General features: G+C 36.9%; 1 protein-coding gene across 14 annotated transcripts in view; it reads left to right on the top strand.

The window, feature by feature from the left end:
• The window catches only part of Myo3a (myosin IIIA), a 235,689-nt gene that overhangs the window by 108,786 nt on the left and 99,302 nt on the right, over positions 1 to 27,601 (top strand). For 13 of the 14 annotated variants that reach the window (XR_005730475.2, XR_005730474.2, XR_013426693.1 and 10 more), the window contains 7 exons: positions 10,331 to 10,430; positions 12,460 to 12,576; positions 13,696 to 13,800; positions 13,892 to 13,975; positions 18,363 to 18,565; positions 25,660 to 25,758; positions 25,850 to 25,964. Coding sequence is in view for 10 of the 14 variants with exons in the window: in XM_078023283.1 (XP_077879409.1) it covers positions 10,331 to 10,430; positions 12,460 to 12,576; positions 13,696 to 13,800; positions 13,892 to 13,975; positions 18,363 to 18,565; positions 25,660 to 25,758; positions 25,850 to 25,964 (823 nt within the window). In the remaining 4 variants the exon portion in view is untranslated. Of the gene's footprint in view, positions 1 to 10,330; positions 10,431 to 12,459; positions 12,577 to 13,695; positions 13,801 to 13,891; positions 13,976 to 18,362; positions 18,566 to 25,659; positions 25,759 to 25,849; positions 25,965 to 27,601 lie in introns of those variants that run through there. The other variant, XR_013426694.1, reaches the window with a different exon arrangement.

The following is a 27,601-nucleotide window of genomic DNA, read 5'->3' as shown; positions in this document are numbered from 1 at the left end:
TACAGGGTGCCATTGTATACTAGTAGAAGGAAATGGTTGATAATGCATATGGCAGGGTTCATTACAGCATTGAGTCCTGGGGATAGCAAATGTACAAGTAAAATATTTGGCCTTTGCTCAAAGAAGGGACCAGGAAGGAGGCAGAGTGAGTTGATGCAACTTCTACTTGTTTAAAATTACTCAACGGAGTATGAGTTATGGTCATCAGCTGATAGTTCCTGTACAAATTTTTATCTGCTCCCAGCCTCATGCTTTCTTCTGACATTGTTGTAAATTTTTGAATATATATTTATCTCTACACAATCAAAAACATCTTTAAAGATGAATATGTGAAAGAGGAAGGGCTCTGTGAATGAAGAGGGAAATTAAAACTTTAATGGATGCTGAGTGACTATGACATCTGTCATTCCAGTTGTTGCCACAGTGATCCAGTGATGGGGCTCACCAGGCTCACATCTTTTCTTCTCCACCATCATTTAGAAACAAGACACTGGGGCGAAGGAATCAAACTGCAGATAGGAAAACTAGTCTTCCAGGGCACACCAGCGAAAGAGCCTGTATTCCCATTGGTACTACCAGTTGTCTTTGTTACTGGAATTTAAAGATGGATAGAAAAAACTAACACAAAAACATTGATGAGATTTATGTTTAACAAAGGATTGCTATTCTACCCCAGTGGCTCCTGAATCACCTTGCGTGACAGAGGCTGATATTTACAAGAGTATTTTTAACCAAAGTAAAAGCAAATAAAGCTGTTCCACTATAATAGTACAACTAAATAGTAAGGATGAGAATTTAACACCAGGCAGCAATAGTTGTTTCTTTTTTGAGTGTGTTGAACTGAAATGCAAGTGAAGCTATAATCACCACCCCTGAGGGTATTTGTGACCTTTGTCAACACAGAAAGAAAATATTTATAGTCTAAAGCTATGCTTCTCCAGTATTATGGAGTAAATGGAAAATATAATCTGGTTAACAAGTTGTGCTTTTCACAAGAGGACAGAAATCTTAGAGGATTCTGACTTGGCTTTCTCCAAGCCTTCCAGAAAAATAAACATTTAATAAAGTAACAAGAATGTCAACCAAATCTGTAAAACAAAGTCAAAAGGAAAATACTGAAAGTGTAATATATTCTCAAAACATATATACTTTTTATTTGAGCGTCTCAATTGTTTATAAGTAGAGCAAAAAATAAATAAATAAAAAAGAAAGAAAGAAAAGATGGTCCCATAGTAGAACATTGTTTAGTAAAAAAAAAAAAGAAAAAATGTGAAATATATTCACTCTTTCAGCCAAGAAATATATTTCAGCACTCACCATTTTAGAAACTCTATCTTCATGGGGCTTATATACCTATAAATTAATAATAATATAGATTATTAATTATTTATATAATATATTAGGTAGTGATGCATTTTAAAGAAAAGTAGAGTGAGGTTCAGGAGGGTTAGCAGTCCTGGGGCTGGGGACGTGGAATTCCAATGTCCAAAATGATCAACTCAGACTTCAAGCCTCCACTGTGGCTCTCCATCTGGACAGAGTCTCTGAGGGAGGAGCGTGTTCAGTGTTAGAGATGGTTATGTTGATAGTGGAGGAGGCTATGCCCACCTAGGGGGCAGCAGTTATGTCAGAAATCTCTGTGACTTCTTGTCACTTTTGCTGTGAGTTGCTCTTTTAAAAAGTCTATTTTGATAAAAAAGAAAGGAAGGAAGGAAGGAAGGAGGAGAAAGGAAAGAAAAGAAAACCTCTTCAGGACTGGCTTACGTGGAATGTTTGAGATTTCCCTCCCTGGTCCCTGATGTCTACTCATTAATTATTTTAATCAGCCACAGGTGACTTCCTGGCTCATTCACTATAGCAGTTGTCCAAAGAAGTTTCTTCTTTTTAAGCTTCCAATATCGATTTCTCTCTTCTTCAGTGGAAATGAACATCACTCATTTTGGTTCCTTCCCATCTATCTCAACATTTTTTTTTTAAGAGAGAGAGAGACAGAGAGAATTTTTTTTAATATTTATTTTTTAGTTCTCGGTAGACACAACATCTTTGTTGGTATGGGGTGCTGAGGATTCAATCCAGGCCGCACGCATGCCAGGCGAGCGCGCTACCGCTTGAGCCACATCCCCAGCCCAACATTTAAGTTTATTTTCACCTAACTTCTCAGGTACCCCGTCTCTCACTTCCTGGGGGAGGGGCAACTTGACTATTTCACAGTCAACCTTCTTATCTTGTCTCTTGACTCTCTTTCCTTGGGTCTTTGCTGCATTTTACCATGAAAATCTTTGTCTCTACTGGATCCATATTTTCCGCTTATCAAATATTATGCCTCCTAAGTTATCAGTTCCTCAATTGCTTTTTTCTTCTCAAGCTATAACCCATTCTGCTCTTAAGTTCTCAAGGGATATCTGAGTTTACAGAAACCTTCCTTATTTGGCATTGTTGTTATCAGTCTGTCAGAAGTAAGATGGCCTACTTTTGATCCTGTTCAACTTCCCTGTTTACATTTCATCCTATTTGATTTTACTGTGTCCTCTACCTTTATTTTTTAATTTTTTATTAGTGCATGATAATCATATATAACAGTGGGATGTGGCATTCATATATGCACATCATTTACTCCAATTTCTTCCCCATATTTCCTCCTTTTCCTCCCCACTTCCCTCGCCTGTTCTCTTTACTCCTCTGCTCTTTCTTTTATTCATTTAATGTGCATATTTTTTAACATTCTTTACATCTATTTAGCTTATCCCTTTGGGGAATGGAAGAAGGTGGATCAGAGGAACCCACCATCTCATAGCAGCTCCCAAAGAATGAATCAAATCAGCAATTTGGCTGTAGCAAACTGAGCCCAGAGATGAGAAATGGGAAAGGCACTTCCACTTGAAGTTGTCAAACTGAGCCCTAGGATACAGAGCCTGGCTGACACTGGGGTATGGGGGGCAATTGAGATGGATTAAAGTCAACTCAGATCTGGTGATTCCTCTTCCAAGCCTAGAAGGGTCTGGAAGATAGGCTGATGCATGCTACACAACTTCCCCCAGCTCAGGAACTGAGGCTCCCAGAAGAAAGGATAACAGAGTTGGCTAAACAAAAAGGGAGAGGAAATCCACATACAGAACCCCCTAATGAATTTGACTGGTTTGGGTCAGAGCAGAGAACAAACAAACTTGCACAATGTCTGAAACCCCAGAAAGAAAGGATTCTATTTCAAAAATAAATAAACTGACACTCGCATAGTGGTGCAGTGGAACTAGACAGTAAGGCTCTATTCCTCCACAGAGCAGAACCACCAGTGAGAGAACAGCTGACCAGAGAGCCAAATATGGTTTAATAGTAACTTACTTTCTCTAATAACTGGTTTCTCAACCTATTCAAGAACATCACCTCCATTTTCCAATTGGATTAGTGAACTTCTGGAGAACATTTTGAAGAAACATTTTTTTTAAAGGTTCATGAGCACGTGGCTTTGTTTTGAAGTGGTTGTACTTAACTGGGGATTAGTTTGTCCTCTTAGTGAGGTGCCAGAGACTGCAGGTAGCAGTGGGTTCATGCTGAGTGAGAGTATGGACACTTGAGATAGTTGACCAGCCGGGGGCATTTAGTAAAGGGAAAGCAACTAACTAAAAAGTCCCCTTACAATAATAGAAGAGGTGAATACTCCATCACACTCCATCTGATAGGCAGAAATGCAAGCAATATGTAAAAAGGCCTCACTTCTACATAACATTTCAACAAGTGATCCCATGGGACCACAGTGGAGGAAATGCCAGATAAAGAAATTTAGAAAATTGATCATTAAAATTATCAGTGAATTAAAAGAAGATCTAAGGAATGAACTACAAGAGCAAATACAGGACATGAAGCAACATTTTAATGAAGAGACAAAAATTCTAAAAGGAATCAAACAAATATCTGGAAATGAAAGACATAATAAATCAAATGAAAAATTCAGATGAAAGCATCACCAATAGATTATAGACGATGGAGAAGATGGATTTTTCAGAACATAAAAACAAGACATAAAACCTTGAAAACACAGTCATCTTTTACTTGATTCATCTACTCTCTCCTTGAACTTCTCTCTTTTTTTAATTTATTTATTTTTATTGTTGGTTGTTCAAAACATTACATAGTTCTTGATATATCATATTTCACACTTTGATTCAAGTGGGTTATGAACTCCCATTTTTACCCCGTATACAGATTGCAGCATCACATCAGTTACACTTCCACTGATTTACATATTGACATACTCATGTCTGTTGTATTCTGCTGCCTTTCCTATTCTCTACTATCCCCCCTCCCCTCCCCTCCCCTCCCCTCTTCTCTCTCTACCCCCTCTACTGTAATTCTCTGTAGCTTTCATGACATATAACTTTTTTCCTTGTCTTTCCCAGTGTTACTGGCCTTAGTTATCTCCACCTCAGTCAATGGTACCATCATCTCCTCAGTGAATATAGAGACTTTGGAGTTTTGAGAAATGTTAAGGAGATTAAAACAATTTGGTGCTGGAGTGGATATGGGAGGTGAGAGAGATGGAGATGTCTGGTGTGTACAGTTAAATGGACAGTGGATAGTGGTATCAGTCAATGAGACAGAAAATGCCAGGACTTTCAGATTTTATGAGGGAAGATCATGCTTTGTTCCTGGACATTTGGAGGTTGAATGCATTTAAGACTTCTGTATTTCCCAATGACCATGTCCTCCCCAATCTAGTTTGTTTCTTCAACCTCCAACCTCATGTACTCTATCCCTCTACCTTCTGGTCATAGCAGATCATCTCTGTCCCCTCGGGCTTGGCCTTGCCATTATCCCTGTACACATGTTGTTTCAGATTTGATCACCCATCAGTCACCATCCTACCCAAATACTCTTTCTCAGGTTACTAGAATCCTCCTCCTACATAAACATCAAGATTAAATGAAAAATCTACTAGAAACCATACTTATTTTACCAGAATGGAATTAAAATTAAATTAAAATTTTCATAACACTTCACCTATTACTTCGGTTGGTGCTCTTGCCATATGCATTGTATTGTAAAGATTTGTGTTTGTATCTCCCACGAGACAGAAACTCATCAAATGGAGGATCTGGATCTCATTCCACCTACAATAATCTTACAACACTAGTCAATGCCTTGAACATAGTGGGGTCTCAATAAACATGGATTGTGTTTAATTGCACTTCGATTTGTATTAATATAATACTGATACAAAAACGTTCTCAGCAAAATTACCTTTCAAAAATCTATTATCTATTAATTTTTGTAAATGCAGAGATTTTTAACAGTCAAAATTTTTTCCTACAATTCTGCTATATGGATTTGACATGTAGCTAAATATGACAAAGCAATGTATTCATATTTAAAAACTATTTGATGTTAAAACACAGACATTCACCAGAAAAAGAGATAATCGTGATTGATTCAATGACATCTAAAAATTAGGTAAGCATTTAGATGTTCTGATGAAAACTGAGGTTTACTTATAAAATAGTATAATACTAAGAATCTGAAAATATAGCAATAATATACTAAAAATCATTTAGAGATTTTTTTCTGCTCAAACCTCAAAGAATTCAGTTTTGTTTCATGCAAATACATGTATCCTAGTAAGGTAATAATGAAGATTCCAGCCACTAATTGTAAAGATGGAAAAACTTAGTTTCTGCCCTCAAGTTTCTCTCAGTCTGCCAGAAATGATGAGCATATATAGACCTAATTAAATAGGAGAACTTTTCTGCTAGTGTCGTATTCTCTCTGGAAAGTCCTTCAGTGATTCCATAGAGAGGTTGAATTTGAGCCAGACTTTGAAGGATAAGTAGAATTTTGCCAGGCAGAGAAGGAAAATAATTCCAGATAGAGAAAACAGAATGAATGAAATACAGAGCCTTGAAAATACTTGGCCTATTGAGAGAGCTTCTGTACAGAGATGATGGATGGCTCGTGATGCTGCAAGACTTATGCAGGATTATAGAGGCTTTGAATTTCATGCCAAGGAAATTGTAAGTTGTGCTGTAGAAAATGGAGAGCCATCTGGGGTTTTTAGTCATTGTAGTAACCACATCTTTTCAAAGTTTTTGACAGTTAATACCAAAAGCATCATGGAGAGTAACTTCACAGGAGAGGAAGAGAGGAAGGTACCAGCCAACCAAATATTGATTTCCCTGTTCTTCACCATCTACTTGTTCTCATTCTTCAGGAACAGTCTCTAGCTGCCAAATGGGCCCATAAAACCAAATTTTGAAAATTCAGGGCCCTCCATTTCAGTTAAATGGATAATTTGATTTCTTTCTCTGTTTCCTTAAAATATATACATCAAAATGATTGTACTTACATAACTCTCTTTGGAAATAGAGGAATAAATAAGATGATACCTGGTCCATTCAGCAAATGCAGAAACCAACTGTGCAAATCCTGTGCCAGAAGTTGTGGAAGAATACATTCCTTTTCATTCATCTAACATTTATTGAGGATCTGTTGTTTTAAATAATCCACTTGTTCATGGACTACGATGGGAAACTGAAAACTTAATCTTTTGATTCTTGGAACTCTCATTTTAATCAGGGTTCAAATGTTAGCTATGTTGTCCATACAAATATTAGTGCATAAATTTTATGTGCTGTAAAAATTATGAAGGAATTTAATTAAGGATAGCAAATAGGAGTAAGACACTATTCCTAGCAATAGAAACAAGTCCTTCATCAGGTATGTGACTTGCAAATATTTTTTCCATCTGCATTTTATTTTCTTAACAGTTTCTTTTGCAGACAGTAGTTGGAATTTAGTGAATACCAACTTACCAGTTTTTTCTTTCATGGAGAGTAGTGTTGGTTTTGCATCTAAAAACCTATTGCCAAACACGAGGCTATCTATCTAACTTACATGTTGTCTTCCATGAGTTTTGTATAAGATACATATGGATTCAAAACATCTATAAGTTTTGCATCTTACATACAGGTGTGCGGTCCATTTTGAGTTAATGTTTGTGAAAGAGTAAGATCAGCTTCTCATATCTTACTTTTTTCTTATTTCATGTGGTTATCCAGGTGTTTCGGCACCGTATGTTGAAATGAACTTCCTGTCCTTGTAAAAGGATAATACCAGTAAACAAATGGGTGACTGAAGTGACTTAACCAAATTTTTATCTTGAAGGATGAAAAGAATTCTGCTGAGAGATTTAAAAAGAGGAGGCATTTGAGGTACACTGTGAGCACTGAATGAAATTTCATCACACAGATGAGGCCAAAAAAGGAAGTCAAAACAAAGGGGTAAATGGAGAGATCTCAGAAGATATAAACAAAACACAAAAAAAACAGGAACAGATTCAATTAAGCTCAAGTAAAAAGTGTTTCACAGCAAATACACCAGGAAGACAGTGTGGATGGTATTATTGATGGCTTTGAATGCTAGAATGAGGAGTTGCTTTCATCAAGCCACTCAACACGTATATGAGTGACTACTACTTGCCAGGCACTCTTATAGATGATGGAAACACAGCAGTGAATCATGCTACTACTCCATCTCACCAAGTTTACAGTCTGACAGGAGCAAAGAAAAACAATAAACACACACAGAGAGACATAAACACACATGAGAGAGAGAGACAGACAGAGAGGCAATATAAAGATAAAGCAGGAAGAAGCTGTTGGGAAGTTCTAGATAGAATCTGGATAGAAGATGTTAACTTACATGGACTGTCCAGGAAAGGACTCTGATCAGTATAGTATTACAAGAGGCCTGTAGAAAGTAGGAGGATGCTTTATGGATATCAGTAGAAAGTACATCCCAGTCAGAGGGAACAGCAAGTCCAAGTCTGTGCCTTAGAAACATGCTTAACATATTTAAGAAATGACAAGAAAGACAATGTGGATGGAATGAGTTAGCAGAGGAGATACTAGAAAGATAATATTAGAGAAATAAGGGGGAGTGACAGGAGGGGAGTGGGGGCTGACCCTCTAGGGCTTTGTAGCCCATGTTGAGGCTTTGGATATCGCGTGGTAATGGGGAGGCAAGAGTTCAGAGCAGGGGAGTGGCATGATGGGACTTATTTTTAAAAGGTCTCTCTGGCCATGTGTTGAAAAGAATGTAGGAAGGCAAAAGTGGCAGCCAGGAAACTACCTTGAGGAAACTACCTTGAGGCTGTCGTTGCCATCTTGGGATGCAATATGGTGGAGGTGATAGTGGTGAGAAACATCTAGTCCTAGATAAATGTGGTCATGGAGTTTATGGGATGTGAATCTAGATTGCATGAGAAGTGTGAGAAACAGAAGAGCCAAGGGTGTCTCTGAGATATTGGTCATGAACACCTCAGAAGAGTAGAACCTCCATTTACCAAGTGAGGGAGTCATGGTGGAGGGGCAGGTCTTGGCCAGCGAAGGCAGGAGTATAGCTTAGAAGGCAGTAAGTCTGCCTGGTGGACTTCCAAGTGAGGGGTTAAATAAACAAGGGGTGCCTAGTTGTGGAGCTGTTAATGAAGGAGTGGCATTTACAGTTATGAAAAATAAAAGGAAATAAATGTGAGGAAAATATAACTCCAAGACCTGAAGCTCAGAAGAGCCCAAAATGTGACAGAAAGATGGGGGAGGGTCAGGAAAACTAAACTGGAGATGCCAGTGAAGCAAGGAAGAGAATCAAGGAAAATGTACAGGACTCTAAGACAGATGTGTTCATGACAGTGTTGGTTAGAGGCTGCTTATAGGTTAAGTAAAATGAGGACTTAGAATTGACCATTGGAGTTGGGCATGGTGGTACATGCCTATAATCCCAGCGGTTTGGGAGGCTGAGGCAGGAGGATCACACATTCAAAGACAGCCTCAGCAACCTCAAGGCACTAAGCAACTCGGTGAGACCCTGTCTCTAAATAAAATACAAAATAGGGATGGGGATGTGGCTCAGTGGCCGAATGTCCCTGAGTTCGATCCCTGGTACCCGCTCCCACCAAAAAAAAAAAAAAAAAAAAATAGAATTGACCACTGGCTTTAGCAATGTGAGGTCATTAGCATCATTAACAAACCAATGACCAAAAAACAAACCAAAAAAAGTGTTTTTGTAGAGTATGAGATGAATGCCTGAAGAAGTATAAATTATTTTTTTAAAGTTTTTTTTGTTATGAAGCAAAGAAATGGAATGGTAAGTAGAGGGAACTAGAAATCAGAGGAGATAGGGTTTTTTTTGTGGTTTATGAGACAGCTGTTTTGACAGCTGAAGGTAAAAAAAACAAATGATGGAGGAATGAGAGAAGCTGCCGAAGAAACCATGCCCTGTAACAAGTGAACATGTGGATGCTGGTGCCCCCAAAGGAGCAGGTGACCTTGGGGGCTGCTTTTATTTGTCGAGCTCATTTCCTTTCTTTTTAAATTTCTTTCAGTACTCAGGTGTGAACCCAGGGCCTCACACACACCAGCTCCAGCCCCAGCCCCAGCGGATCTAATTTGTTAAGCAAGGAGAAACTGTTCAAGTCTTCTGAGGGAGTGTTATGGTTTTTAGTACTCCTTACTGATTCTTTTCACTTTGTACCAGTGGATCAAACCAGGTGCTTAAAAGTATGTCCCAAAATAAACAATGAAAATACAGTTCTCCTCACAATAGAGCAGGTTCCAGAAAAGACTTAAGAAGAGCATTGCATTGAACTCAGTGACTTCTCCTAATCTCCATGTTACATGAAGATCTTGGCAGTATTTTGGAAAGTCACTAAAATGTTCCTCTTTGGAAATAAATTTTTCTGGTACCCCAAATCAGGTTTTTAATATGTAAATTTAACTTTTTCAAATTATGATGTTATTTATTTTGTATTTCTGTTACAGTTTGCTGAATTAACATCTTAAAAATTCATACTTTATATACAGAGTTTCAAATAATTGTGCTGTGAATGGTTAATCATGAATGTAATGCACTCCACTACTGTCATGTATGTAAGAAATAAAAAAAGGAAAAAAAGTTACCTTACTTTGACTACCAGTGACCAAATACTACATCAGACAAAACTGAAAATCCAATAAATGAGAATATTTCTGACTTACCACCTCATAACAGATTGAACCACACATAGAAATTTAAAGAAAGCTGTAAATTTCATAGAAAATTTAGAAAAATTCTTGACAGAAATCATGGATCCTTTTGATCATTCGTGAATAAAGTTTTATATGTCGTATTTTCCCAGTGGAAATGAGAAAATAAATAGCAAAGATCAAATGTATTAGGGTATTTTCTGGTATGCTATCACTGTATTTAGGAGTCAGAATCATGGGGGTTTTTCATTTCATGTATCAAAAACTTATTTCTACTCTGATCAGTAATAAGTTCTTAAATCAGAAATGGTTTTTCTCCACAGACATGAACGTATTCACACCAAGAAAGGCAACTTAAACAGATCTCTAATTTCCCATCTGAAGGATGTAGATGATTTAGCGACCCTAGAAGTTCTGGATGAGGTAAAAATTCAGTTTAATTAAACTTAGACATTCCAGATTTTAAAACATTTATTGGAGTGATGTGGACAGGGAATTCTTTGAATTCATCTGTAAGTCTCAGGCTTTGTCTCCTAACTTCCTGATTATCTCTTCTATATTCAGTTTTAATATATAGAACTCAAATTTCTAGATCCTTCCAGCCTAATGTCATTTTTTAAAAATATTTTTGTTGGTTATACAGGGACATATATCTTTATTTTGTTTATCTATTTTTATGTGGTGCTGAGGATCAAACCCAGTGCCTCACATGTGCGAGGCAAGTGTTCGGCCACTCAGCCACAACCCCAGCCCACTAATGTCATTTTAAAAAATACATATATTTATTTTTTAGTTTTAGGTGGACCCAATATTTTTATTTTATTTTTATGTGGTGCTGAGGATCAAACCCAGTGCCTCACACGTGATAGGCAAGCTGTCTACCATTTTTTTTTTAATGCCCAGGTGAAAAGGTTGTGAGGTTTCCCCCAAGCATAAGTTGTTGTTTTGCAGAACTTTCTTCTCCTTAATTACTTCTGGGAATCCCAAAGGTATCATTTACTATGTGCCTCTTATAGCCACCACATATAATCCTCTTCTGCTCCATCCCTCAGTGCCCAAAAGCCTCTATGGTACCTCAGAAGCTTCCATTGATCCTACTCAGACCTGCATGGGATCAGAAAGCCCCTGTTCTCATCCAGCTTACCTTTTAGGGCATTGAATTCAGTTTGTAATTTCTCGTTCCAATTATCTCAGCACTAGTTCAAGTATCTTGTATAAAGAGTGCAAAAAAAAAAGCCAGTAAATTATAATATCAGCCTTCTTTCCCCTTATCCCTCTTTATTCCAGATAATCAGATCATTAAAGAAATAAAATGTTCTCATTTCAGTAAAAGTTGGGACTTCTATCCTGCCTCAGCAATAGCTTTTTGTTTCTTAATATTTCTAATATATGTCTGAACATTTTATTCAGAAATACAACAAATCAAGAGCCCTGTTCTGAACAGAAGTAATCTGCTGTGTATCAAACTTTCCAATTATGTAAATTCTAGGCTTGTGGATTATAAAGCTTCACTAATCGTGCTGCTGACAATATATTAACATATTAAGTACTGAATTTGTTTCTTTCTGTTGTTTAGATTATATTTTGTTTTTTTTAAAGTACTATATAAATGATGATTTCTGACACTATTAAAATTGATCCATTTGCTCACATGATTTATCAACTATGAAAGTTACTTTTTTGAATTTTTCCTTCCCTTAGACATTGGACTTGTTAGAAAATTTGAGATATATATACATACATACACACACACACACATATATATATACACACACATACACATATATAAGTATATATGTGTATATATACATACGTATGTATATATATATACACACACATATACATATATATGGATATACACATGTATATGTGTATATATATGTATGCATACATATATACAATATGTATGCCAATATATACACATATTGTTTGTAACATACAATGAGTTATGAGAATGCATTATAACAATATGGAACTCTGTGTTAATGTGTTATGTCTGTCTATATGTTTAATGTGTTATATGCTTGTTAGATAAATTTCAAGATAATAAATAAATGTAGTAGATGAAGGAAAGAGAAATACACTAGCAAAGCAATTGAAAATATAGTGAATATAATTTTATTCCAAATCAAAGTAATTCACCAGCTTTGTGGAATGTAACAATATGTATGTGTGTCCTGTATTTTCTGTGTGTAACATAATATCTAGCATAGAGATATATTATGTCCTTTGAAAAATGTGGTTTACAATGACATTCTTCTTTGGCTCTCAGAAACCTAAGCAAATGCCTGTTGAACAGATGGGTACCTGCACACCTGATGTTACATTGCTTACTGTGATTATGTTTCTTTCTAATTCTTCATCTAGATTCCAGGTGTTTTACTTATTGTTATTTACTTTTCAAATTGTAGTTGATTTTTAGGAGAGAGAAATTATTTTTATTTTCTTGCAGAATACAGTCTCAGAGCAGCTTGAAAAGTGTTATTCGAGAGATCAGATCTATATCTATGTGGGAGATATACTCATTGCTCTTAACCCTTTTCAGAATCTGGGTCTTTACTCTACAAAGGTATGCGATGTGTTTGCATTCTCTTACTTTGTACAAATAATTATTTTATTCAGATTCCTAATTTAAAAGGATGTCAAAAACTTTTTTATACAGCACTTTAAAAAAGAAGTGATGTAGTTATTGTTAAAACATAATGATATGAAAAATAGATGAAGTCAGTCTAGGTGTAGCTTGTGGTTTTCCTCGTTCCAAAAGTATGTTTCAGAATGTTAATTATATTCAGTAATTGGTAACAGTTCTGTACTACATAGCATCTCACTAAACTGATGTCTATTTATATACTTAATTATCTGTCTCCAAACCAATATTGAAGAGTCAAAAGTGCAACTACATTTTTTATGTGCATAATACATACTTAGTGGCTGCAAAACTTCTTGTCACTTTAAAAGTTCCTTTTCATTGTATTGATTGGCTTTCTTACAATCATATTAGAAGTGTTTTATGAATATGAATATATAATTATCAATGATTCAACCCCTAATGGTTTAAGTATAGAATTACACTTGGCTGTTTTGCATTTTTAATTGGACCTATTCTTTTCTAGCTATTTGCATATTCTAGAAAATTATTTAATATTTTACTAATAGTTATATTTTGCATGTAAAAAATATATAAGGTTAACCTCTACGAACCTAAAATTTAGAAGCCTCGACCTAAGTTTCAGAAGAAGTTAGGCTTTAGCAGAATTCTCCTGCACATTAATTGTGTGATCTTGTACAAATCAGACAAGACAATTTAGTTTAAATGAAATGAAAGGAAATAAAATAGAGGCCAGAAGCCAGGCATTATTGTATTCAAGAAGTAGTCAATAAAATGATACCAAATGTCTTATTTATGAAGTATTTTTAATTTAAACAAGTAATAGTATTTTGAAGCCTTAAGCTTTGCTGCAGAAGTCATATGAATGTTTTATTTTGCATAACTTGCAATTTGGGCATACATGTGTGTGTGTGTGTGTGTGTGTGTGTGTGTGTGTGTGATATTTTGTTGGCATGTAATGGTATTTTATTTATATGCTGCTTTAAAAATTAGTGTTTTATCTGTGAATAGTTCAGAGTTTAAACAAAAGCAGAAGCAAAACTAAAAAGTCCTGTAACGCATTTTTTTTTTAACCTTTAGCATTCCAAACTATATCTTGGAGCAAAGAGAACTGCCAGCCCTCCTCACGTTTTTGCAATAGCTGACTTAGGATATCAGTCTATGGTCACATATAATTCAGACCAGGTAAGGCGAGTAAAATTCCCCTCTTGGTTTCTTGTGTGCCAGTTTACTTTCCTGAGGATGAAGTCTCACCATGTCCTTTTTCCTCATGCAGTGCATAGTTATTTCTGGAGAGAGTGGGGCTGGGAAGACTGAAAGTGCTCATCTTTTAGTTCAGCAACTGACGGTGCTTGGAAAGGTACAATTTTTTTTCTCTGTCCTAGCAGAGATATTTGTTGTATTTCAGAATTTCATATAATTAATTAGATTAATATTCCCTAACTCCCGCATTCAATAATGGAAATTATAAAACGCAATTGCTATCATTTGAATTTAAAATAGAGCAAACAATATAAAAGGCAGATACATTTTTCTCAAGCAAGGCTTTATGAATGTGACCTTTCCCTGCTTAGCCCCAAAGCACTTGCTGAATGCCTTTCTCTCTTTGCTTTTGTTGCTGGCAGGTTAAAATATAGTATTGCACAAATGTCAGTTGACTTTAGTATTACGTATATATTAGAAATAATCAATTACAAATTGAAGCTCAAAATTACCATCTTCAGTAGCATCAAACAAAACAAAACATGCACTATGTAAATCTAAATTTTATTAAATACATGCAGATTCATATGCTGAAAATTAGAAAAAAAAATATATATATATAGAAAGAACTAGATAAATATAGAGATATACCAGACTGATGTATCAAATGGTTCAATATTATTAAGATTGTAGTTCTTCACAGATTGACCTGGACATTCAATGCAATAACAGTAAAAATCCCAAAAGGATTTTTTTTGGAGGAAATTAACACACTGAATCAAAAATATATATGGAAAAACAAAGGACCTAGACTAGCTAAGTAATTTTTTTTTAGTTACACATGGACACAATATCTTTTTTTTGTTTATTTATTTTTATGTGGTACTGAGGATCAAACCCAGGATTTCTCACATGCAAGGCAAACGCTCTACCACTGAGCCACAACTCCAGCCCCTAGTCCCTAGTAATTTTGAAAAAGAAGATTTATTAAAGTTATAATGGTCAAGAAGTATGTTATTTTTTGTATCTATTTTATTATCATTATTGACTCATAATCATACAAATTAGTGGATTTGACTATAACATTTATATACATGCACATATCATTCTTAGATTGTATCATCCTTCCCTACTGCCCTCTCTCATCCTCTTCTTTCCCTTTCCTCAAGAAGTATGTTATTAAAGGAAGGGTAAAAAATGATTAATGGAGGAGAATATAGAACACATATTTTTTATTTTTGACAAAGGCACATGGTCAATTAATGAAGAATTAATTTTTAACTAATGGTGCTGGGATAATTGCATATGCCAAAAAAAAAAAAACCACAAACCCCAACCTAGACCTCATAGATTATTAAAAAAAAAAACTCAAAATGGATAATAAACCTAAATGTAAACCCAAAAACTGTAAAACTTCTAGAAGAAAACTTAGTAAAACCTCTTAGAACTCTTGAGTTAATCAAAGAGCTCTTAGATACAACATGTAATGTATAATTCATAAAAAGAAGAATCAGATTTTACCAAAATTAAGAGCGTCTAATCTCCGGTGACACTGTTGAAAAATGAACACACAAACCACATTCTCAGAAAATATTTGCAAGTCACATATCTAATAAAGCTGTATTTAGCTGTATCTAGAATATATGGAAACAACTTTAAAACTCAATAAATCAAATGACAAGAAATGGACTATTTGAACATTTGCCTCAGCAAAGATGACATGTAGATTCAAATAAATCAAAAGTTGTTCAAAAGACATTTGAGAAGTGCAGATTAAACCACAATTAAACACCATTAAGCACCTATTGAACTGGTTACAATTTGCTTTTAAAATTGCACAGGAAGAAGTGCTGACAAGGCTGTGGAGCAGTTGAGACTCTCATGTGTTCCTGGTGAGAACACAATGTAGCACAGCCACTCTGGAAACAGTTTGGATGTTTCTTATAAAGCTAAATTATACTTACCACCTGGCTCAGCAATCCTCCTGCTTATCCAGAGGAAACGAAAACCCACATTCACACGAAATTTTATTGGCAATTATTTAGAGAAACTTTATTAATAAACTCCAGAAAGTGGAAAACCTTGAACTAGAAAATGGATAAACCATAGTGCATCCATATAATGGAATATTACTCAGTAGTAAAAAGGAATAAACACTGATGGAAGTGATAAATCTCAGGGGTTAAACCTCCAGTGCATGGTGCTGAGTCAGAGAAACCAGATTCAAAAGACTAATGTGCCATATGATTCAATTTATGCCTCATTCTTGTGATGTTGAAATGTCAGGAATAGAAATAGATGGGTGATTGACAGGAGCTCAAAGTAGAGGGAGGGATTAGCTCCCAAGGTTGGAGACATAAATTGTGAAGGGTGAAGGAACTGTTCTATGTGCAGACTGCAGGGGAGATTAAGTGATTGAATGTTTGTAAAACCTCTCAGAGATGAACACTATGAAGGGTGATTCTTTATGTAAACTATGCCTTGATTTAAAAGAAAAAAAGGAAATTGAAGATGGAAACTTTGATATTCTAGTAGAGCCCTAAAAATAAGACAAGAATTGTGTTTTCTCATTAGGCTAGTATCAAAAGAAGTCATTGATACAACTTACCCTTGTAAATCTTTTTATTGTGATCTAGCTTGTTATAACTAGAGCTATGTTAAATATATTGTCAGCACCGTGATTATAGGAATTTTGTGTTATGAAGTACCAGTGAATGCAAAGCTAGATCTCTCTTATAAAACTTTGAGGCTACATAAGGTAAAATAGCTGCTTAATTGAGTCTAATTCATTTTCAAAATGATGAGTAGAAAGAATTCCATGTTCCTATTAAAAACCAACTGACTGTAATATTTTCTCTCTGGCATGTTGGTGTGGGGTGTACATGTGCTTTGCTGAGTGGTTAATATGACCTCTGCCCTCCAGGGATGTGGCTCCTTGGGGCTGGAAGGGCTGCCAAAGACTAGGAAGGTGGGGGCACCGCTTCCAGTCTCTCTTCTCAGGTCCTTCCACTCCCCTTGCCCAGCATCACCCCTCTCCTTACTTCTAAATAAATATCATGCTAAAGGTTTTAGGGAGAGTGAAATAAGATGCGGTACAGGAAACGGATCAGTGAGGCACAGCATAGTCCTCAGGCATAAAAGGGCTGAACACCTGAATTCATGTACTCCAGGGCCACTCTTGCTCTTCTGTCTTGCTTAGTGAACTAACAGATTTTCCCATCAATAATGGATTAACCATGTGTGGATGCTGTTTTGTCCATGTCAGCAAAGTTGTTCATCTAATCTCTTCATCTTGTTCTAGATCTAAATGTGTGATCTAATGTTGTTGGTGGTGGTGTGTGTGTGTGTGTGTGTGTGTGTGTGTGTGTGTGTGTGTGCGTGCGTGCACTGTTATCAGGTCTTATCTTGTTCTTTTTTTACTCACCTCTTTGATAAAGATTTACTAGATGCAAAACAACAGGGTGTTTGCTGGATAGACTATCTTGGGAATAGTATTCCTCTGTTCCTTCTGTAGCAGATCTCTGCTATTTAATATAGGTGGCTGGAGATATTATCTCACCCTTTTGTGGGTTTAGGGCTAGCCAAAAACATTTTTAAAGAGCCAACTTTGTCCTAATACTCCCTGCTCCCTTCTTTCACCCCTTAGTGCATCTTTTAAAAGACTCCCAGGGTCCTTACACAGCCTAAAAACCTCACTGTGATCGCCCCCTCTACAGTCCACGCAAATTCTAGTGTAGCCTCTGTTCCAGAGTTAGCCACTGCTCCTTTCCTGTAACTCAAAATATACCTATGCCTTTAACACAGCTGAGCTCAGCCAGGTATTAAGGACTAACCCTGATATCCTTGAGCAGATTTCTGCCAAGATGTAGATGATTAGGGGATTGGAGGGTGGACATGCCTTTCTAAAAGTGGTTGGCTCTTAACACAAATAAATTCTTACTTGGTAGAATTTCAGATAAAATGGTAAAGAAGAAAAACAAGCCTAACATTTGCTTGAAGGGAAAAGCATAAGAGATAGAGATGGGGTAGGAGAAAATAGAAGGATACCACATTGGCTCCCATTCATGATTCTGAGCTGCTCTTAATGTTCACGATTCCCTTTCTTCTACTTCTGAATTCTCGAGTTAACTCTACTCTCTTAGTTTCAGGCTTGGAAGCTTCTTTGGAAGCAAGAGAAGTGGTTCTGGCTCTGGGGAAGATTTGGATGGGGGCCCAACACAGAGGGATAGGAATAACAAAATGAGACGTGTACCTCAGTGTGCATAGTCTGCTTGTAAGTTGTGTTTCAGTCAGGCACTGCACAGTACTGCATTGGAATAGAAAAGTGTAGAGTCTGTCTTCATGCACTTTTAAGAAAGCAAGTGGGCGAACACATATCCTAGAGGGGAAATACAGACCAGGTTGTGACATCTGACGACAGACCAAGAATATGCTCCCAAATGTTTATGTCCACATAAAGTGTTTATCAAAGAAGAGACATCTTATTATTGACAAAGTTAGTTTTTCACACTTTTTTTTTTTGTATCTTGACATTTCCTCCCTAGGCTAACAACAGAACCCTGCAAGAGAAGATTTTACAGGTGAACAATTTGGTAGAAGCCTTTGGCAACGCCTGTACTATTATAAATGACAATTCCAGCCGATTTGGGAAATACTTGGAAATGAAATTTACCACTTCTGGAGCTGTAGCGGGAGCACAGATTTCTGAATACCTTCTGGAGAAATCCCGAGTTATCCACCAAGCCATGTAGGTTCATATGAGATAGCTCTTGTTTTCTGGGAAACTTCAGCAAAGACAGTGCTTCTATTTGAATAATCAAAGGTCTTTCTCATTCAAAAAACTGATGTTGATAACCTACTATGATTGAAAGCAGAGAGCCCCGCAGCACCAAGTTACTCTCACATTTGTTGTATCCAGTAGAGGAATTAACAAATAACCTAAAAATCATGCTATCAGGCAGAAAGCCAAACCAATCAGAGCGGTACTAACAGAGTAAATGAAAACAAGTTTCCAAGTAGGAAAGAATACATCTCTCTATACAAAATCAACTTGAAATTTAATAAGAAATAATTAAAAATTATAATGATGCTACAAAAAAAACCCAAATCTTTATATTAATTCTGTTCTTCCTGTGTTTTCACATAAAGGACCAAGTAAAAGATTTAGAAATAGGCTGTATTGTATTGCCATTTAAAAAAAAATATTTTTTAGTTATACATGGACACAGTATCTTTATTTTGTTTATTCATTTTTTTATGTGACACTGAGGATCGAACCCAGTGCCTCATGCATGGGAGGCAAGCGCTCTACCACTGAGCCACACCCCAGCCTCCTGTCTTTCCATTTTTGTTGCTAACTTATTGAAAGCATTACTATCTAGATGGTTTGGATATTAGATTGAATGAGTTCCTTTTGGCAATGTATAGCTGAATGGCAAAATTTCTCCTCCTATCTAATGATTCCAAAAGATTTTTGTTGTTATTATAGAAAACTATAGTTACACATTGGATTTGTAACCTGGTAGTTATATTATTTTTAAAGAAAGTGAGATAAGTTTGAATCCTTCTTTTTTCTCGTGTTGGTTTCATGCTAAACTTACTGTATTGAAGCAATGTTTCATGCTAAATTCATAAGAACATGGTATCATGTTATGCATTAGTACATTATTATTTAATTTGTTAAGTGTTTGCGAATTTGCTATCATTCAGTTTATAAATAAATCATGAATATGGACTGGAAGTGTACCTCTGTGGTAAAATGTGCCATTAGCATACACAGGGCCCTGGGTTCAATCCCCAGAACTGAGAGAGAGAGAGAGAGAGAGAGAGAGAGAGAGAGAGAGAGAGAGAGAGAGAGAGAGAGATTAATAAAATTGCCTGGAGTCCAACTCCTAAGCACATCCCTCAATTTGGATAATCACCCTTGAGTCCTCAATTCAAAATATGTAAAGAACGAATATTAGACAAATTTGGTTTTGAATTATGACTCCAGAAAGTCCACCTTGGGTAAGATATTTAAACCTTGAAGACCCTTACAGGATCTTAAAGACACTATGGGACCCTAATAGGAACTTAAAGATTGCAACTTACTCTGTGTGTGTGTGTGTGTGTGAGAGAGAGAGAGAGATGAAGTTTACTGAACCTCTCTGCACCTCAGTTTTTTATCTTTAAAATAGAAATAGCATTAGTCCCTACCTATCAATTAAGATAATGCCTGATAGTACAAGCCATTAGTAGGAGTGGTCATGGTGTTGATTGCTATGAAGATTAGAAATAACATTTAGCATAGACCTGGAACATTGAAGATGTTCAATAAATGACATCTGCTACTATTGATGTGTGTCCACTACCCAGATCCTAGTGGACATTCAGAGCCTTCCCCACTCAATACCTAGGGAAACGTTGGGGTCTATGTATATAGATGTGGAGGCTTAACTGGTTCTCAAGAGTTATTTGTTCTACTCTCATACTTGTATAAGCCTCTCAGGCCTTTGGGGACAGAACTCCCCAGTAACCTGTTGATATTTAGACAGAGCCACCATGCTGTGCAATGTTAAGAAGCTTTGTTCCCAGTCTGTTCTATGAAGTTACGTGCTAGAGCATCACTCACATAGACCACTGTGCCCAGTACCCTCTGGTTCTAAAGAAAATAGTGTGCTAGGTGCAATGGTGCATGCCTGTAATCCCAACAACTCAGGAATCTAAGGCAGGAGGATCAGAAGTTCAAAGCTAGACTTAGCAACTTAGCAAGGCCTTAAGTAACTTACGGAGACCCTGTCTCAAAAAAAATAAATAAAAAAAAAAGGATGGAAATGTTGCTCAGTGGTTAAGTGCCCCTGGATTCAATCCCTGGTACCAAAAATAAGTAAATAAGTAAATAATAAAGTAATTTGGATTATATTTAAGACATGCTATAATTAAGCATTTTCCCTCTAGCTGCCTAAGAACTATTTTAGTTTTACTATATTGTTTACTGGGGAAAGCATTCCAAGTCCCAAATTGAAAATCAAGTTAAAATACAACTCAGATATCATTTGAGCACGGCTACTTTATAATTGAAAATATAACATTTTCCCATTTTTGCTTTTTTTCTTTAATGGGAATTGTATTTTGTACATCTTAGAGAAGCTTATTGTGACCTTCGAAAATGAAAATATCAGACAAACAGTAGAAGCATTATTTATAGGTACATTTTTAAAATTATACATTTAAAGGGATTATTATATCAATCAGGGTTACAAAAAGGAAAGAATCAGTTCAAAGGGTTGAACTGCAAAACCTATTTGCCAAGGCAGTAAGGACATCATAGAATTAAGAAGGAATGGCCAGGTGCCCAGGCACTAACAAGGGTGAGAAACCATTTGTACAGGGCAGGGACTGTCCTGTAAGGTCTTTTGCCTTGAAGACGGTAGCCTCTGTCAAGGGGAAGGCAAGATGAGATGCTGTGCCTCTCCTCTCCAGTGTCCTCTGTGCATCCCAGTGACGGAAGCCAAATGGAAGCCCCGGAGCCCCAGAACCCCAGATCTCAGGTGTTGCTGTGGCAGAAGTGAATCTAGGGGTCACAGAGCAAGGCAGAGAAAGTTGGAGGATCTGAAGGGGCAGGGAATAACCAGAGCAGATGCATATAATTTAAACTGAACTCACCTTTTCTTTTAAGAAAATTGGCTTCTATTCTCTTTTACCTCTGTACACCTCATCCCACCCGGGTTCTCTGACCACACTTATAGGTTATATTTCTCATGACTTGTCACTTTGAATTTTTTTTCAAAATGTTGATGATTATAAGGAATGTTTTTAAGGAGGCTACTTTATTTCAAGGAGAAAATGAGCATATTGAAGGCAGCGCTGGATAATTCTCTCACACATATATTATAGCTGTTTCCACTGCCATTTCCTCCTGTTACGACAGTGTAGTTCCGCAAGCATTGATTGCATTTCTGTCCCTTGCCAGCCCTTTAGTAGGTTCCCTAAGAGTCATAAATGAAGTGGCAGACTTGGTGCTCTCTGCTGTAGAGGGAGGGAAAACATATTTATGGAGCAATTACTCCTGGCAAGCACGGTACAGCCATTATGCCATTTAATTTTTACAGCTGGATAACAGGGTGTTATTGTCTACTTTATACATGAAGAAACTGGAACTAAGAGCATTTTAATAAGTTGCCTTAATATCAAAAAGCTGGTAAATAAATGAGTTGGAGTTTGAACCCTTGTCTCTGACTCAGGAGCTCACCATTTATCCATTTGTTCATCCATTTCACAAATATTTACGGACTACTTACTATATGCTAAGCACAGGAGATATAAACCAATAAGAGATAATTTCTGGGGTAAAGCAGCTCACAGTCTCCTAAGAACATTGGTGCAAAGCTTGCTGGTCATTCATTGGTCTCTACTATTGCAGGAAAGTAGGAAATGGAGTTTGACTGCTAAGAATGAGCAGGTAGGTGGTAAGGAGGGGGAATGAGGAGAGTAGGTGTCTAGGAGGAGGGAGCTTATAAATAGAGATAAAAACGGAAAACACCATTATGCGAATATCTATGGGGATTTAAGAAAGCAAAACTCATCATTAGTTTTACAAACCTTGTTACTGGCCATTCTTTCAAAAGTTCAAAAGTTTCTCAGATGAATTAAGCTACACCCTTGTGAAGACTTTGCCACAAGTTCAAGGATAGTAGGGGCTGAGATGCAAAGATGATTCTCAGGGTCCAAGGCAGGTGAATATTTCTGCAAGTGACTGAGTGGAACTCAAAAATAATATTAATGGATGCACAAAGCAAGTGCGGCCAGAGTCAGAGAGATAATATTTGGTAGTTTGCTGAGACCCTGCTTTTGCTCCAGGCACTCCTGACCTGGGACACACTGGTCACATCGGCATGTGTGAGATGCTATGGGGACCTCTCAAGTGCAACTTTCATGGGGCTTGGGAGAGGACCTGAGAGGGGGTAATCTTTGGAGATGGATTCTTTTCTCATTGTTTTAACTCTCTGTTGTTTATCCACTGAAGGTCAGCTATTTCCCACAGTATCTCCAGGTCTTATCAAATTACAATTCTCAGTAAATGTAAACTGGCAATTAAAGAGAAATCCACTAATTTTGTGTCTACATTTATGAGTCACTTCACTAATTGTACATTGCATCACTTGAGTGTTAAAGATGAGACACACAGAGCCATCAATGTGATTTCATTGGAACAAAGCAAACTAAATTATATGCTGTGTTAGGCTTAGAGAATTTTCATTATCTTGTGGTGGGAAAAGATGAGAACTAAACAAAACTTTTAGTTTTGTTCTAACCTTGCTCATGTGCAATGTTTGAGTTGATTGAACTCATACTTGCAGTCACAACAAGCAACAGAGAGGGGCTTGGAACATGTAAATTGGACCAATTCAGAAGAAAGGCTCTGCCAGTCCTCCTATAAGCATCTGACCTGGGAACCCTCACTTCCTTGTTCTGCAGCTGGTTTCTCCTGGTTTTCCTTCTGCCTCTCTGAATTTTTCTTCTCCGACTTCAGTTCATCCATCCAGTCTTAAAATGGGCGTTTGCCAAGATTTGTCCTTGAGTTCTTTGTTCTTTGTTCTCTTCTCCCTCATTTTTTAATTCTTTTGATATTATGGTCTCAACAGATAGCTCTGGATAATTAATGCCCAAATGTGTACATCTTTCTCTCTTCTAAGTTTACCTTTCTTTAATAGATATTATTAAATAAATCCACAGAGTTCCCCAAACTCCAAACATCTTTTATTGCATCCTTGAAAAAGGGAATCTATATGTATATGTTTGAGTTACCATTGAAAATTTCTGGGTGTAGAAAGAATAAATAATTTCTAATGAGAAAAGATTAAATTTCCATCTCCTCTGTAACTATATTGCATTATCATATGCAGGAGGAGAAGACCTAGGAAAGTTTTAAAATCCATTCTGATCTTTTAAGTAAAACAATTTGTGAGGAATTACGCATATTATCAAGTACACTCCTTTCCTTTTCCATGGTCTTCAAGTGGAAAAGCTTTTAAAGGCTCCCTTGTTCATGAAAAAATAACAACTTGATAATAGTAATTCCTTTTCTGAAAATATTTCATTGGCCCCTGAGTTCATTGACACTGGCTATGAAGGAGGTAAGGGAAAGGAGGAGAGGAGTGTCTCAAAGGGGGAAAGACTTGCTGCCCTGGAGTAGGGAGTGTGTTAGTCAGCTTTTGTCTCTGTGACCAAAACACCTGGCAAGAACAAATGAAAGGAGGAAACTTCATTACGGCTTATGGTTTCAGAGACTTCAGTTCATAAATGGCCAACTCCACTGTTCTGGGCTCAAGAAGAGGCAGAACATCATGGTGGAAGGGTATGGTAGAGAAGCACTGCTCCACACATGGTGTCCAGAAAGCAGAGAGAGGAGGAGGTGGAGGGAAGGGGCCCCAGGGAAGATGAACCCTTCCAGGGGATAATACCGACCCCCCTCATGACCCACCTCCTCTAGGCATGCCCCACCCACCTGCCCATAGTTAACACTCAGTTAGTCCATTCAAAGTAGGGTGGACTGATTAGATCGGAGCTCTCAAAATCTAATCATTTCACCTCTGAATATTCCTGCATTAACACAGACTTTTGGAGAATACCTGATATCCAGACATTTATGGGGCATGATGAGACAGAGACACCCTAAGACAGCTCCGTCATGGCCTAGGGCAGACAAGAGAAGAGCAATAATGTAGGATTTTATAATCTGTCCCGTGGTCACATCCAGAGCTTTGTGATGGTATGAGTTTAAGACAAATGGAAAGAGGAGAAATAATATAAGGAAGCAAGGTTAACAAAGCTTTGACAGTTTCTATAAAGCATTATAATTAATTTAACCCTTTTAGGAAGAATCCTCCCCTGACCCAACCCCAGCTAGTGATAGTGGAATGTGTAGTCAAGGGAGGATTTAGGACCACCCATAACAAGAGCTCATCAGAGTGAAAGGAGAGCCCCAGGGAAAGAGGAGAAGGGGGTGAGACCCTGGAGTCCCACAAACAAGTTGTGGGACAGCCTGAGCCAGAGACTCACCCTGTTGTGATCCCTATTCCCTTCATTGTGTTATTACAGCATCTGAGAAATGATCTTTATACCTAGAGTCTTAAGGTCATGGAATTTGAGAGTTATAAGAAAGAGACTCCTCACACAGGTGAGAAAACTGAGCCTCAGAAAGACTGTGTAAAAGTATGGTTAAAGACACAAACTTTGGAGTCAAATAGACCTGGTTTGCATCCCAAATAGTCATTAACTCTGGAACCTTGGGGGAATTTGGTAGCTCTTAGTCTGATTTTCCTGATACGTACAATAGGGAAACAGTGCCTACCTCAGGGAGTTATGCTGGGTACATTAGAGAATGCAACATTTATCACCAGCTGCCATGCTATATATATTTTTTATTGTTTCTTTTCCTGTCTGTTCCCCTGACAAAAAAACTCCAAGCAGTTAGGGATTCTTGACTGCTTTGCTCCTGCTGTATTCCCAGTGTCTAGAACAATGATGGAAATCACCCACAAACAGACATTGAATGATTCATATCAACTGTTTATCATGGTGGGTGGAATTTACTGACAGTGATTATTGGAAATAATGTGACAGAAACAACCACAGAATGGAGTATTCAGGCAAAGTTCTTTCTTTTCTTTTTTTTTTTTTTTTTGTGGTGGTGCTAGGGATTGAACCCATGGCCTTATGCATTCAAGGCAAGCACTCTACTGAGCTAGATCCCTAGCCCTCAAAGTTCTTTCTGTTCTAATAATTGCATTGTCAAGTATTTTAACAATTAATTAATGTTCTTACTAACCACCTTACTGAAAATGTTTTATTTTTTTTCAGTGGAGAAAAAAATTTTCATATTTTTTACTACATTTATGCTGGTTTAGCTGAAAAGAAGAAACTGGCCCTTTACAAATTGCCTGAAAATAAGCCTCCCAGGTAATCTACCAGGTTGTACTTTCATAAGAAATATCCTCATATCCATTTAATTTTAGGTATTTTTCACTTGTCCTTTTATACTTTATTTCAGGTACCTATACAGTGATCAACTCAGAACAGTACAGGACATGATGAATAATAGTTTCTATAAAGCCCAGTATGAATTAATTGAGCAGTGTTTCAAAGTCATAGGCTTTACAATGGAGGTAAGTATGAAAGACATCTGAACTTAAAGTATCTTTCTGTCATCACTAAGGGCAAGAGTGAGCATTTGTTAAGTACTTAATACATGCCAGGCACCATGCTAAGTGTTTTACATAGCATCATTTCCTGGGGCCTTTTTGATATTGAGTCTTTTCATAATGTTTCTGGTTCTTCTATGGTAATTATCCACTCAACTTTGCTTTGTAGTTGTTTGAAATTTGTCAAGAATAATAATCAAATTTGATGGCATAAATTTGCTAGCTGAATTTTCTTATAATCCTTTAAATTTATCCTGTATCTCTGGCTTTGTTTCCTTTCTCATTCTAACCAATATAATTTTTGACCTTGATCTTTTATCTTTAAATTGACTTACAAAGAGTCTTCAATTTTTATTTTTAAAAATTAAAAACAAAAACAGTTGGATATATTTGCATATCTTATAAATTTTTATTATCTGTATTATTGATATTAATATTTTTCCTTTTCTTGGGGGTGTGTGTACCAGGAATTGAACTCAGGGGCACTCAACCACTAAGCCACATCCCCAGCCCTGAGACAAGGTCTCACTTAGTTATTTAGTGCCTTGTTATTGTTGAGGCTGGCCTTGAACTCTCGATTCTCCTGTCTTAGCCTCCCTAACCACTGGATTACAGGCATAATCTGCGCCCAGCTTTTTTACATTTTGATTCAATCATTTGGCTTCTTCTTTTTCTTCTTAAAAAGATTTGTTTCCTCTATTTCTTCATTTTTCTAATTTAATAATGAAGTCTTGTAAGGCTATATCTCTGAGTAATAAAAATTTCCTTCTGTCCCATAGGCTGTATTTTTTAATTTTACACCAAAGTATCTCATTTAATAGGGACTCCCGAGGGCTTTTAGAGCAGCTTTCAAACTCTTCTCTTTGCAGTTTCCTGTTTGCTGTATTGATTCAGATCCTATAATAAAAGAAAACTTCACTTTGAATGTGAAACAGTCTTTTAGATGAACCCTCTCAGGAAAATACTGTGTTATTCATTGAAATTTCATAAATTACTCTTCACTCTCCTGAAGCTTTAAACAGGTAATGTGTCTGCTTGAGAAGTTTACTGAGATTCCTTGGGTTATCAGATCTCTAAGAGAGTAAGCTTAAAAAAAAAAGCCCAAATTCTCTTGAAAAATTTAGAAATGTTACCAGCAGGATATAAAATGTGGAGATACTGATAGAAGTGAAACTTTACAAAATTAATTCTAAGTATGTACAGTGAAGTTATTGAATCTTACCATTTTGTAGTCTGCTTTTAGGGCACTGTTGACTCCTGTGTTAGTCAGCTTTCCATCCCTATAATGAAATGCCTGAGATAATTAACTTAAAAGAAAAAAGGTATTAGCTGAAGTTTTGATGATTCTAGTCTATGAATCATCAAACTGTGATGCCTCATTGTTTTGGGCCTATGGTGAGACAGCACATCAATGGCAGAAATATGTGGTAGAACAAAACCACTTATATCACCAAACAGGGATTGAAGAAAGAGAGGAAGAAGCTAGGGTCCCACAGTTCCCTTCAAGGACTCACCCCCTATGACCTAAAGACCTCTCACTAGATCCCACCTCCCTAAGTCCTGTGACCTCCCAGTACTGCTACCCTATGGACCAAGTCTTT

The sequence above is a fragment of the Ictidomys tridecemlineatus genome, chromosome 10 (assembly GCF_052094955.1).
Source record: "Ictidomys tridecemlineatus isolate mIctTri1 chromosome 10, mIctTri1.hap1, whole genome shotgun sequence".
In the NCBI taxonomy this organism is placed as follows: Eukaryota; Metazoa; Chordata; class Mammalia; order Rodentia; family Sciuridae; genus Ictidomys; species Ictidomys tridecemlineatus.
This window is presented reverse-complemented; position numbering and strand designations above follow the sequence as displayed.